The 13,568-nt window shown below is 50.2% G+C and overlaps 1 protein-coding gene across 1 annotated transcript in view; it reads left to right on the top strand.

The window, feature by feature from the left end:
• Positions 1 to 13,568, top strand: part of LOC117363588 — a 43,700-nt gene that overhangs the window by 17,535 nt on the left and 12,597 nt on the right. Inside the window, exon 2 of the mRNA XM_033951598.1 lies at positions 10,388 to 11,532. Within this exon, the coding sequence (XP_033807489.1) occupies positions 10,506 to 11,532 (1,027 nt within the window). The 5' untranslated portion in view covers positions 10,388 to 10,505. The remainder of the gene's footprint in view (positions 1 to 10,387; positions 11,533 to 13,568) is intronic.

Genomic DNA, 13,568 nt, shown 5'->3' with positions numbered 1-13,568 from the left:
CAAACAGGTTGTTCCCACTCAGAGAACCTATTGACTTTACTGCTTTTCTGTGTGAGTAGATAATTAAGCAAATTTCTGATAGCCTACAGAACTGATTCTCACCTTCCATCCCCAGCCCCCAAGACTTACCAGACCCCCCCTGCCGATGCATTTACTTACTGCCTGAACTGGATATTAAATCGTGGGGAAGAGAGGAGAAATGCGGGGAAAGAGCCAGCCAAAACTAGTATTTGTTGCTGCTGAGTGCACCAATCCAGGGCAAGCAGACGCTTCCCCCATGTCTTAATAACAGACAATGGACTTTTCCTCCAGGAATTTGTCCAAACCTTTCTTAAAACCAGCTACGCTATCTACTTTTAACATAACTTCTGGCCACTTCATTTTTAAGCTTAGATCTTTCCTTCCAAACAGAGACCTTGCTAGATGTCAAATACAGCACAAGGTAACTTCACATGGACTTAACTGTGCAGGAAATGAATCTCCTCATACACCCACCATATAGTGCAAAAATGTGCAAAGGTCTGTTTTTTTCTTTCGATCACTACATAGCCTAATGCCACACAAGCAGCGCTGTTACAAACATATTCTGAAGGTCAATGCTAAGGTTGACAAAGTTTCCTTCCTTGGACCAGAAGAAGATACTGACAAACCACTGGAAGAGATTCTAAAACAACTACCCAGAAATAACACCCAAAGACCCACTCAGTGTGTGAACCAGTTGAGTGGAGTGGACTAACTGGGGGTGGAAATGGGCCCAGAGTTTGCTCAGCAGAATTTCCCAGACTACCTCTTCCTCTCAACACACTGACATGCTACCACCACCACCAACACTAGGAACACCTCACCGAGTATGCCAGCAATGCTTATAAACTTTATAAAACACATTATTATATTTTCTTATAAAGCATATATTTTAACTGAACTCAGCCTTGCCATTCACAAAAATAGAAAAGTTCCCATTTCAAGCTGTCTCATGTACACTTTTCAAATCTAACATATTGTAATCACAAAACAGAAAATAAAATTATTTTTTCTACCTTTTGTTCTCTGATCAATATTCAAATCTTGTTGGTCCCAGGCTCTTGTTGTCTTGCTTGCCAGGGTCTCCTTTCTCCGTGCTAACCATCCGTCTGCCATCTCTGTTCTCCCCTTCCGTTTCCCTTCCCTCTCCCGGAGATCTGGCATCTTTCCTTTTTTTTGTCTCCATCCACAGATTCACCTTTTCTCAACTCCCCACCACCCCAGGATCCACCATCTCTCCCTTTCTGTTCCCAACTATCCTCCTATCCAGTATCTCTATCCCCCCTCCACACCATCCCCTGTTTCCAAGTTCTCTCCCTTTCTGTTCCTTCCCTCCCTAAATCCCATTATGCACCATCTCTCTCCCACTCCTCTGTTTTTAGACCCATTATTTCTAACCCCCAAAGTCTGGCATATGCACGTATCTTTGAACCCCCCCTTCCCTCTCTCCCTCTGTGTACTTTTACACCAGGACCCCCCTCCCCCGAAGGTCTGTCCCCCCTCAGAAGGGCTACACCCCACCCCTAAAGACCTGCACCCCCCGAAGGACTTTACCTCCCACCCGAAGGTCTGTCCCCCTCTGAACGCCTAAACCCCACCCCTGAAGGCCTGCACCCTCCCCGAAGGAATGTACCCCCCACCCGAAGGTCTGTCCCCCCCCTGAAGGCCTGCACCCATCCCGAAGGCCTGCACCCACCCCGAAGGCCTGCACCCACCCCGAAGGCCTGCACCCACCCCGAAGGCCTGCACCCCCCCTTGAAGGCCTGACCCCCCCCTTGAAGGCCTGCCTGCTTGTCCCCCCTTGAAGGCCTATCCCCCCTTAAAGGTCTGCCTGTCCCACCCCCTTGTAGGCCTGTCCCCCCTTAAAGGTCTGCCTGTCCCACCCCCTTGTAGGCCTGTCCCCCCCTTGAAGGCCTGACCCCCCCTTGAAGGCCTGCCTGCTTGTCCCCCCTTGAAGGCCTGTCCCCCCCTTGAAGGTTGGCACCCCCCCAAAGGCCTGCACCCCCTTGAAGGCCTGTCCCACCCCCTTGTAGGCCTGACCCCCCCTTGAAGGCCTGCCTGCTTGTCCCCCCTTGAAGGCCTATCCCCCCTTAAAGGTCTGCCTGTCCCACCCCCTTGTAGGCCTGTCCCCCCTTAAAGGTCTGCCTGTCCCACCCCCTTGTAGGCCTGTCCCCCCCTTGAAGGCCTGACCCCCCCTTGAAGGCCTGCCTGCTTGTCCCCCCTTGAAGGCCTGTCCCCCCCTTGAAGGTTGGCACCCCCCCAAAGGCCTGCACCCCCTTGAAGGCCTGTCCCACCCCCTTGTAGGCCTGTCCCCCCCTTGAAGGCCTGCCTGCTTGTCCCCCCTTGAAGGCCTGTCCCCCCCCTTGAAGGCCTGCACCCCCCCTTGAAGGTTGGCACCCCCCCAAAGGCCTGCACCCCCTTGAAGGCCTGTCCCACCCCCTTGTAGGCCTGTCCCCCCCCTTGAAGGCCTGCCTGCCTGTCCCCCCCTTGAAGGCCTGCACCCCCTTGAAGGTCTGCACCCCCCCCCGAAGGCCTGCACCCCCCCGAAGGCCTGTCCCCCCACTTGAAGGCCTGCCTGCCTGTCCCCCCCTTGAAGGCCTGCACCCCCTTGAAGGCCTGCACCCCCCCTTGAAGGTTGGCACCCCCCCAAAGGCCTGCACCCCCTTGAAGGCCTGTCCCACCCCCTTGTAGGCCTGTCCCCCCCTTGAAGGCCTGCCTGCCTGTCCCCCCCTTGAAGGCCTGCACCCCCTTGAAGGTCTGCACCCCCCCCCCCGAAGGCCTGCACCCCCCCGAAGGCCTGTCCCCCCACTTGAAGGCCTGCCTGCCTGTCCCCCCCTTGAAGGCCTGCACCCCCTTGAAGGTCGGCACCCCCCCTGAAGGCATGCACCCCCCCTGAAGGCCTGTCCCCCCTTGAAGGCCTGTCCCCCCCCCTTGTAGGCCTGCACCCCCTTGTAGGCCTGTCCCCCCCCCCTTGTAGGCCTGCCCCCCCCCTTGTAGGCCTGTCCCCCCCTTGAAGGCCTGCCTGCCTGTCCCCCCCTTGAAGGCCTGCACCCCCTTGAAGGTCTGCACCCCCCCCCCCGAAGACCTGCACCCCCCCTTGAAGGCCTGCCTGCCTGCCTGTCACCCCCCTCCCCCTTGAAAGTCTGCCTGCCCGCCCGCCCGCCCCACCCTGAAGGCCTGATGCCCCGACCCACCCCGAAGGACCATTCGCCCCCCTGGCCTCCCCGCACTACCTATGAAGCAGCCGCAGCAGGATCGCGACGTCAGCTATCTTTGCGCTGCTTAGGAGCTGCTTCCTGCGCCAGGCTACCTTAAGCTACTGCCCCCCCCCACGCCCGAAGGACCGCTCGCCCCACTGACCTTCCAGCACACCTATGAAGCAGCCCGCAGCAGGATCGCGACGTCAGCAATCCCTCAGCTGCTTGGGCGCTGCTTCCTGCGCCGCGGTCCCGCCCCCTCCTCTGACGTCAGAGGAGGGACGGGACCGCGGCGCAGGAAGCAGCGCCCAAGCAGCTGAGGGATTGCTGACGTCGCGATCCTGCTGCGGGCTGCTTCATAGGTGTGCTGGAAGGTCAGTGGGGCGAGCGGTCCTTCGGGCGTGGGGGGGGACTGAGCGGCAAGGCCGGGAACACCCCCTCAGGGCTGTTACCCGGGGCGGCCCGCCCCCCCCGCCCCCCCCTAGGTACGCCACTGCCTATGGGGAATTTAGGAAACACCTAAAAACATATCTGTTCCTAAAGTACATAGGAAGCTGATTTGCATAATCTCTCCCACAATAACTGATCTCTAGAGCTGTTAATCAATAGATTTCAACTATGTTAATTCTACTCAATCTGTAACATTTCTAATCATTGTAAACCGCATAGAACTTCACGGTCAAGCGGTATATAAACTGTTATTATTATCTTCAACCAACTCGCAATCATTATGAAATCGCTTGAACCACTTGTAAACTGTCTTCATGGTCACTGCAGCATCATCATAAACTAATTTTAACATTTCATGTGTTTCTTTAGCAATTTTCTGAAGTTTGAAACAAAAAATTAATGGCACACTTTAAAAACACACCTTCTCTCAACCGTAGCTCACAATTGACTGACTGCACCAAACAAGTTGAAACTTGTCACATGCTATTACTAAGGTTTGACACGCAGCTTCCCAGGTTGAAGATCTGTGCTTTTCCATTGGATGGCGCTCGGCAACAGCATTCACCGTATTTTTATTTATCACACGTCGTATGCTGTTTCAGGTGGTGTGTTCTTGCAACTGGTTGTCTGATTCTTGTACACTGGTGGGTCTCAAGTTGGTCCTAATTTGTCAGGATATTTAGAATGAACATGCATGAAATATGTTTAGGCATGAGCTGTAGAATAATTTGACTAATAAGAACATAAGAACATAAGAAGTTGCCTCCACTGGGTCAGACCGAGGTCCATCTCGCCCAGCGGTCCGCTCCCGCGGCGGCCCATCAGGTCTGCGACCTGTGAAGTGGTTTCTGACCACTTTTATAACCTACCTCAAGTTCTATCTGTACCCCTCTATCCCTTTATCCTCCAGGAACCTATCCAAACCCTTCTTGAACCCCTGTACAGAGTTTTGGCCTATCACTTCCTCCGGAAGCGCGTTCCATGTGTCCACCACCCTCTGCGTAAAAAAGAATTTTCTAGCATTTGTTCTAAACCTGTCCCCTTTCAATTTCTCCGAGTGACCCCTAGTGCTTGTGGCTCCCCTCAGTTTGAAGAATCTGTCCTTATTTACTCTCTCTATGCCCTTAAGGATTTTGAAGGTTTCTATCATGTCCCCTCTAAGTCTCCTCTTCTCCAGGGAGAACAGCCCCAGCATTTTTAACCTGTCAGCGTATGAAAAATTTTCCATACCATTTATTAGTTTAGTCGCCCTCCTCTGCACTCCCTCGAGTACCGCCATGTCCTTCTTGAGGTACGGTGACCAGTATTGAACACAGTACTCCAGGTGCGGGCGCACCATTGCGCGATACAGCGGCATGATGACTTCCTTCGTCCTGGTTGTAATACCTTTTTTGATGATGCCCAGCATTCTGTTTGCTTTCTTTGAGGCTGTCGCACATTGCGCCGATGGTTTCAGTGATGTGTCGACCATCACCCCCAGGTCCCTTTCAAGGTTACTCACCCCTAGCAGTGTTCCCCCCATTTTGTAGCTGAACATCGGGTTCTTTTTCCCTACATGCATGACCTTGCATTTTTCTACGTTAAAACTCATTTGCCACTTTTTTGCCCAGTCTTCCAGTTTCGTTAGGTCCCTTTGCAGGTCTTCACAGTCTTCCGTGTTTCTAACCCTGCTGCAGAGTTTGGTGTCGTCAGCAAATTTGATAACCTCACATTTTGTCCCTGCCTCCAGATCGTTAATAAATATATTGAACAGTAGAGGTCCCAGCACTGACCCCTGAGGAACTCCGCTCGTGACCCATTGCCAGTCTGAGTATTGGCCTTTTACTCCAACCCTCTGCTTCCTGCCCGCCAACCAGTGTTTGATCCATCGGTAGATATCCCCTTGTACCCCGTGGTACCACAGCTTTTTAAGTAGCCGTTCGTGAGGTACCTTGTCGAAGGCTTTTTGGAAGTCAAGGTAAATGATGTCTATGGATTCCCCCTTATCCATCTGGCTGTTTATTCCCTCAAAGAAGTACAGCAAGTTCGTGAGGCATGACCTTCCCTTGCAGAAGCCATGTTGGCTCGCCTTCAGTTGTCCATTGTTTTCTATGTATTCGCATATTGCGTCCTTTACCATTGCTTCCATCATCTTCCCTGGAACCGAGGTCAAGCTCACAGGCCTGTAGTTTCCCGGGTTACCCCTTGATCCCTTCTTAAAGATAGGCGTGACATTCGCTATTTTCCAGTCCTCTGGGATCTCCCCTGTTTTTAGGGAGAGGTTACATATTTGGTGAAGTGTCTCTGCTATTTCATTTCTCAGTTCTTTTAGTACCCTTGGGTGGATGCCGTCCGGGCCTGGTGATTTGTCGCTCTTTAGTCTGTCTATCTGCCTGAGGACTTCCTCTTTGCTCACCTCTAGTTTTACCAGCCTTTCATCTTGTTCTCCGTTTATAATCTCCTCGGGTTCTGGAATATTGGTTGTGTCCTCTCTGGTGAAGACTGACGAGAAGAATTTGTTTAACCTGTCAGCTATCTCTTTTTCCTCCTTTATCGCTCCTTTCCTATCTCCGTCATCCAGTGGTCCCACTTCCTCTCTGGCTGGTTGTTTCCCTTTCACATACCTGAAGAAGGGTTTGAAGTTTCTTGCTTCTCCTGCCAGTCTTTCCTCATATTCTCTCTTTGCTTTCCTGACCTCTCGATGACATTCTTTCTGGTGTCTTTTGTGCTCTTCCTGGTTTTCCTTTGTTGGTTCCTTTTTCCATTTCTTGTAGGATGATTTCTTGTCGCTTATCGTCTTTTTAACTGCAGATGTTATCCATGCTGGGTTTTTAGTTCGATTTTTTTTGCACCCTTTCCTAAACCTTGGGATGTACAGGTCTTGTGCCTCGAGCACTGTGCATTTAAGCAGTGTCCAGGCTTCCTTTACGGTCTTCACCTTTCCTGAGCTGCTGCTGAGCTTTTTTCCTACCATTTTCCTCATGTCCTTGTAGTTTCCTTTTCTGAAGTTGAGTGCTGTCGTTGTGGTTCTTTTCACCTTGGTTGTTCCCATGTTTAATTTGTATTGGATCATGTTGTGATCGCTGTTCCCTAACGGTGCTAGTACCTCCACTTCCTTTGCGGGTCCCTCTAGCCCATTGAGGATTAGGTCTAGAGTGGCATCCCCTCTCGTTGGTTCTGTGACCAGCTGCTCCATGAAACAGTCCCTTATTGCCTCTATGAATTTAGTTTCTCGCGTGCACTTTGAGTGCCCAATGTCCCAGTCTATTCCCGGATAGTTGAAGTCCCCCATAACCACCACCTTTTCTGTTTTGCACACCTGTCTCAGTTCGGCCTCCAGGTCTAGGTCGTTTGTTTCTGGCTGTCCTGGTGGGCGATAGTATAGTCCCAATTTGATGTCAGCTCCTTCCCCTCCTGTCAGCTTAACCCATAGTGACTCCAGACTGTCTGCCCTTATTGTTGTTTCGATTCTGGATGAGACAATGGAGTCCTTTATATACAGTGCTATTCCTCCCCCCTTCTTGTGAGCCCTGTCCTTCCTGTAGAGTTTGTACCCTGGCAGGGCCACATCCCATTTGTTGTCCTCTGACCACCATGTTTCTGTGATTCCTATTATGTCTATGTCCTTTTTTCTGGCTATAACTTCTAGCTCCCCCATTTTAGTTCTTAGGCTTCTAGCATTTGTATATAGGCAATTTAAGTCCCAGTTTGTTACCTTTTCTTTCGGATCTACTCTTGATTTGTTGCTCCTGCTGGTCTCCTCGCGTGTTGCCTCCTGCGGTGTGTCTATTCCGTCCTCTGCCCGCTTCTTTGTTCTTTGATAGCCCTCTGGTTCCGGCTGTTTCCTCCTTGTTTTGCTCTTTAGCTCTAAATGCCCCTCGGTTCCCTGTGCTGCTTCTTTGGGTTTATGTCCATAAAGTGTCCATTTTGTCTCTAGTCCTCTATTGCCAGTTTCTGTCTCAGTATCTTTGCTCGATACTGTGGTCCGATGTGTCGAAGTCAGATCGACTATCGGCTTTCCCCTTGTTATCAGTTTAAAGTCATGTCTATGCAGGTCTGGATGTTACGTGCCAGCATCCTTGTCCCAGCTGTGCTCAAATGCAGACCATCTCTCCTGTAGAGCTTGTTTTTCCCCAGGAAGGTTGACCAGTTCCGTACAAAGAGGAAGCCCTCCTCGTCACACCATCGCCTCAGCCATCCATTTGTTGCTTGCAGCTCGGTCTGCCTCCTCGCATCTGCCCTTGGTACTGGCAGGATCTCAGAAAAGGCTATCTTCCCTGTCCTCAGCTTCAGCTTCCTCCCCAGGATCTTAAACTGTTCGGTCAGTGTAGTCATGTTGAAATTCCTTCTGCTGACGTCATTTGTTCCGACATGGATTATCACTGCTGTGTCCTCTGTCTCAGCTCCCTCCATGATTCTCTCGATTTTGTCGGAGATGTCCTTTGTCCTCGCCCCTGGGAGACATGTCACTAGGCGATCCGCTCTGCCTCCTGCTATGTGACTGTCCACCTCTCTCAGGATTGAGTCTCCCACCACGATAGCAGATTTTCCTCTCCTCAGCTTCCTCCTGGGTCTCAGGTCTGTGTCGGTGATGATTGGGTCCTCCAATCCTTCCTTCTCCTGGTTGGTTCCTCCGCAAGGTTCCTCTCCCTCGGCTCCTGGTGGGTCCTCCAATCCTTCCTTCTCCTGGTTGGTTCCTCCGCAAGGTTCCTCTCCCTCGGCTCCTGGTGGGTCCTGATGGGTCCTGATGGCTCCTGGCGGGTCCTGTCCTCCATCCGTTTGTTCCCTTCTGAAGAGCGGGTGATCCTGTGTCTCTACCATCCTGCAGGCCTCCTCGATGAATCTTTCGAGCTCTTTGACCTGTTCACTGAAGTGGTTTTCTCTGGTGGTGTCCTCAGTTGGTTCAAATTCCCCTGGTTCCTCTATGGAGCGGAGTCCCTCTAGCTCCTGTACTTTGATTTGCAGTCTCCCGACCTCCTTCTTGAGGCTAGCCAGTTCCTGACATCGACCGCATATGTAGGCCTGCCTCCCGGAAGGGAGGTAGACATACATGTGACAATCGATGCAGTATACTGGAAAGCTTCGCTGGCCTTCTGCTGCCTCCATTATTCCTTCCTTGTGACTAGGAGTGGTACACGGTGTGCAGCTAGCTGAAAAAATAGATAGAGAAGAGAAGAATGAGAACAGAAAAAATAATTTTTTTTTTTTTTTTTTTTTTTTTTTTTTAGGTTAGAGTTAGAGTTAGAGTTTGCTGCTGGGCTGCCTGTGCTTCTGGCTCCTTCTCTAGGCTCCTTCGCGAAGAACGGCCGCGAGCCGTTGGCTCCCTTGCTTTTAAGGGTGAGCCCGGGCTCCGAGACGACCTCCGACGCTGTGGGGGTGGGCGGAGCTTGCTCTCGCCGCTACCCAATCAGCCTTCTGCCCTTCCTTGCCGGCTTCCGCCCCTCTCTATCTCTCCTCCGCTTTGCCCGGCTGCCTGCCTGTATCCCCTCAGCTTCCCGGTCCGCGCTGCAGGACACCAACAGAAGCAAAGTAAAAGTAAACAAGGTAAAAGTAAAAGTAAACAGTGTACTCTCGAGCCGCCGCCGAGTTCTGCTAATTATTTAGTGCTTTGTGCTTCTAGACAAAACACTATCGGGCTGATATTCAAATTGAGTAAATGGCTGCCAACCAGTTAAATTGCTTGTTCATGACTATCTGGTTATTTTCAGTGGAGAAAACTAGTTAAGCAGTACTGAAAAGGACCGGTTAGCACTGAATTCAAAAGCAGCTAACTTGTGGGAATTCAGGGGCAGAGTTGGGTTACAAGCCAATATTCAGTCCCTCACCGCATAACATAGACTGCTTAGATCGGGCTACATAAATAGCAGTCCTATTGTAAAGCAGTTTGATTTATGCAGTGAGGGGCTGAATATTAACTTACACTGGGGTTTTACTAAACGGTGGTAGAGGTTTCTGCCATGGGCCAGTGAGTTAAATGTTCTTGACACTCATATAATTCCTATGAGCGTCTAAGGGGAGTGTGTGGCGCAGTGGTTACAGCTACAGCCTCAGCACCCTGAGGTTGTGGGTTCAAATCCCATGCTGCTCTTTGTAACCCTGGGCAAGCCCCAGGTACGTTAGATAGTGTAAGCCTACCAGGACAGATAGGGACAAGTGCTTGAGTACCTGAATGTAAACCACTTAGGTTATAAGTGGTATCTAAATACTGAAATAAATAAACTCACTGGCCCATGGTAGAAACCTCTACTACCATTTAGTAAAAGGAGCCCTTAACCAGCTATACTAGCTTGCTCAAAAAAAAAAAAAAAAAAAAAGGATATTCAGTGCTGAAGCCCAGAAGAGACTCGGCATTGAATATCTGGAAATAACAACACTGGTGGCGGTCAGCAAATTGCTTATCACTGCTGGCTGAATATCAGCTGGCATGGCTTTGTTCTTGTTGGAGGCTCTTGCTCTTTAGATATGCTTAAGTAATGATTCTTGAACTGCCTTTTCCAGAGCAAGAGAAAGCCAGGTACTGCTCTTCCTCCGTTTTATGGAAGAGGGCCGTGCAAAGACTCCTGTGCTCATCACAGGTTGGAAAGGCTTGTGTTTGATGTATTATGGCGAGGAACCAAACATAAGCATATAAGTGGAAAGGCCTTGTAAAGCAGTATAAATAGTAAACAATGCACAAAAGGAACCATTACTATTTATGTGCCATGGGATTATGATTAATTGGCGTGTCCTTTCTTTAACAGGCCCGGTTATTGTAGATGGCTACTGTGGGATGAATCGGAATAGCACATGCTGGGCATCAGATGTTGTCTCATGCATCCATGAAACCCGCACATATTGCTTATAGCTGGATGTGATTAGATGAGCATAATGGAAGGCTCTCATACGACTCTCCAACTGCTTCCACCCATCACAGAACTCTGGTACATCAGCTTGTACTTTCCAAGGCCCAGAGCTGGTGGTTTCACACATTGCAGCACTGTGCAAGAAAGAGCCAGGAATACTGGGAACTGCTGGGAACCCCAGGAGAAACTATGGACAGCCAAGCGGAGAGCTCACTGGGATGTGACCCTTAGGGAACTCTTAACACAGTTGCACAGACTCTCCGCAGAGGAGGAGAAGCTGCTGGCCAGCCTGCTGAGCTCTCACCTTCTTTTGCATAGTAGCATGGGGAACCAAGATGAGAAATTACAGAAGGAAGATGACTCAGCCAGCCCCCAGGATCTCGCAGATGAAAAGAGGCCAGATTCTAGGATTAAAAAGTCAAGGACGTTTAGCAGAAGAAGGGAGAGTCTGGGCGGGTTTCTGAATACTAAGATTCAAAGAAAGGTATCAGGGGGCCAGGAATCCTTGGGTGCCGTCAGCAAAGACATACCTGCCTGGAAGGAGGGGGGTTTGTCTGACAGCGGATTGCAGGGCTCCTCAGCTTGCTCTTGGCTGCATTCTGTGGAGAACAAAGATGAGTCTGTGGTATTGGAAATAAACAATCAAATGGGAAAGCAAAGGAAAGCAAGGTGTTTGCTAGAGAGCACGAGGAACACAGACTCTGATACAGACCACGGGAATTCTTTGTACGAGTTTGACAATGACATATTCACGGATTGCCAGGGGCTGTCCCAGAGCCAGGATGTGCTGGGGAATGTGGCACACATTAGGGAAGTGCTGCAGCCCCGAGAAAACATCCCTTGCTTGAAGTGCTCGCTGCAGGACAGTTTATTGGAGAGGTCTCGGACTCTGAGTTTGTCCTCCACAGAGAATCATGACTGGGGCATTGAGAGCCATATTTTGCAGACAGGACCTGCAGTTGCGCCTGAAGCTGGAGTCTCTTTGGAACAGCAGAGAACAACAGATACAGCATCGTCTTCAGAGCTACAATGGTTACCGCCAGGTAGGTCTTGCAATTGGTGTTTTATGCTGCTTTTTTTAATAGTATACCTGTCACATAATTCAGCAGAAAACATCCCTGGATGTATGTGTTTAGCACGGTGTCAGGTCAAAAGCACGCCGGGACAAAGGCGCGCACAGACAATTGAGCGCAGCACGGAGGCACGCGCCACAGTAAATTACTGTTTTTAGGGCTCCGACGGGGGGGGGGGCGTGGGGGGGAACCCCCCCACTTTACTTAATAGAGATCTCGCCACATTGTGGGGGCGTTTTGGGGGGTTGTAACCCCCCACATTTTACTAAAAACGTCACTTTTTCCCTGTTTTTAGGGAAAAAGTTAAGTTTACAGTAAAATGTGGAGGGTTACAACCCCCCCAAACCCCCCACAATGCCGGCGCGATCTCTATTAAGTAAACTGGGGGGGCTCCCCAACAAAAACCCCCGTCGGAGCCCCTAAAAACTGTAATTTTCTTTGGCACGCGCCTCCGTCTTGCACTCAGTTGTCGGCACGCACCTTTGTCTTTTGCGGGGTTGTCTATGAACCATTTAGCACAATTACTGCAGCAGGTGTTGTGGTCTTATTACAACGTGGCAGTAAAAAACTCCACTTGAAAACCACAAAAAAGTGAGATCAAAATTGTATCAATCAAATCAGAAGTAGCCCTCATAGCATTCCATTTGCCCAGTTCCTCAGATTTTGCCGTATTTGCAGCTCTAATGCTGAATATCAGCGCCAGTCAGGAACCTTGATGGAGAAGTTCTATCAGAGAGGGTACCCAGAAACTATTGTGTCATGAGCAGCCAGAAGAGCTTTCTGCAATCACAGGGAGTCCTTACTGGAACACCGTAGGGAACAGACGTAAGGGGATGTGATTCCTTTTGTTTCTAAATTTAATCAAATGTCCCCTTGGGTGAAACGGGTCATACAGACACACGATGGGCTCTTCTCCGGGTTCACCCCTATTTCCAGGAGATGAGGATCCTTTTTGCTTACGGAAGGAATAGAAATTTATGTGACATCTTGAGTCCCAGTGTGTTGCTAACAGTGTGTGTGGAGGGTGTTCAGAATGGTGAGTGGGGTCGCCACTGTTGTGGTGGCTGCTCCGTGTGCTCCCTGATGTTAAACACTACTGAGTTTGTGCATCTAGTTTCTGGACAGAAGTATAGATTGAAGAGCAATACGTCCTGCATCACAGAGGGGGGTTATTTACATCATTATATGCCCTTGTCCTATGCTATACGTGGGACAGACTTCACGAAGATTAAAGATTAGATTACTGGAGCACAAGTCGTGTGTACACACCAGGAGAGTGGAGGAACCCCTTGTGGTGCACTGCCTTGAAGCCCAACATGTTTTCAATTCGTTGCGCTGTGTGGCAATTGAACACCTCCCCTGCTCAGCGAGACGTGGTGACTGGAGACGTCAGCTACGTCAGAGGGAACAGAGGTGGATGTACAATCTACATACCGTACACCCAGCTGGGCTGAATGCCCGGATTGAGTGAGCAGTGTTTTTTTGGTTGATGCTGACTCTGGATTGGTTTGATTGGAATGGGGAGGAGTCTGGACTTCTTTTTGAAGATGTTTGCTGCAGGGTAATCTCACGCCTGAGCCTCTACTTGTTTGGATGTGTGCAGTTTTAGTACTTGGAAAGCCTCAACGGTTGCTGGTGGAGTAGACTGAAATTGTTCCCCTGACGCAGCTCAGCGAAACGGAGATTTCCCCGTCGGACAGGAGTGGCTGCGGGGCCGAGCAGGCTAGCCCCATTTGGGTGCATGGGAGACAGCTTGGATACCGTCTGCAGCTAAGTGATTTTGTTTATCCTGTTTGCCATGGACAGTGTTTGAGACTGCTGTGCTCACACCTTTGGATATTTTGAAATTTGGCGTGCTGAAGTTTTTTAGATGGTTCCTATGAGGGCTACTATTGTGTTTCTCACTACTGATTTGACTGATACAATTTGAACCGCACTTTTTTGTGGTTTTCAAGAGGAGATTTTTGCCATATGAAGCTGAACGGAGGCTTTTTCTTTTTTTTTCT

Source organism: Geotrypetes seraphini, chromosome 7, assembly GCF_902459505.1.
Source record: "Geotrypetes seraphini chromosome 7, aGeoSer1.1, whole genome shotgun sequence".
Taxonomy (NCBI): domain Eukaryota; kingdom Metazoa; phylum Chordata; class Amphibia; order Gymnophiona; family Dermophiidae; genus Geotrypetes; species Geotrypetes seraphini.
Note: the sequence above shows the minus strand (reverse complement) of the source record. Positions and strands in the feature narration are given on the sequence as shown.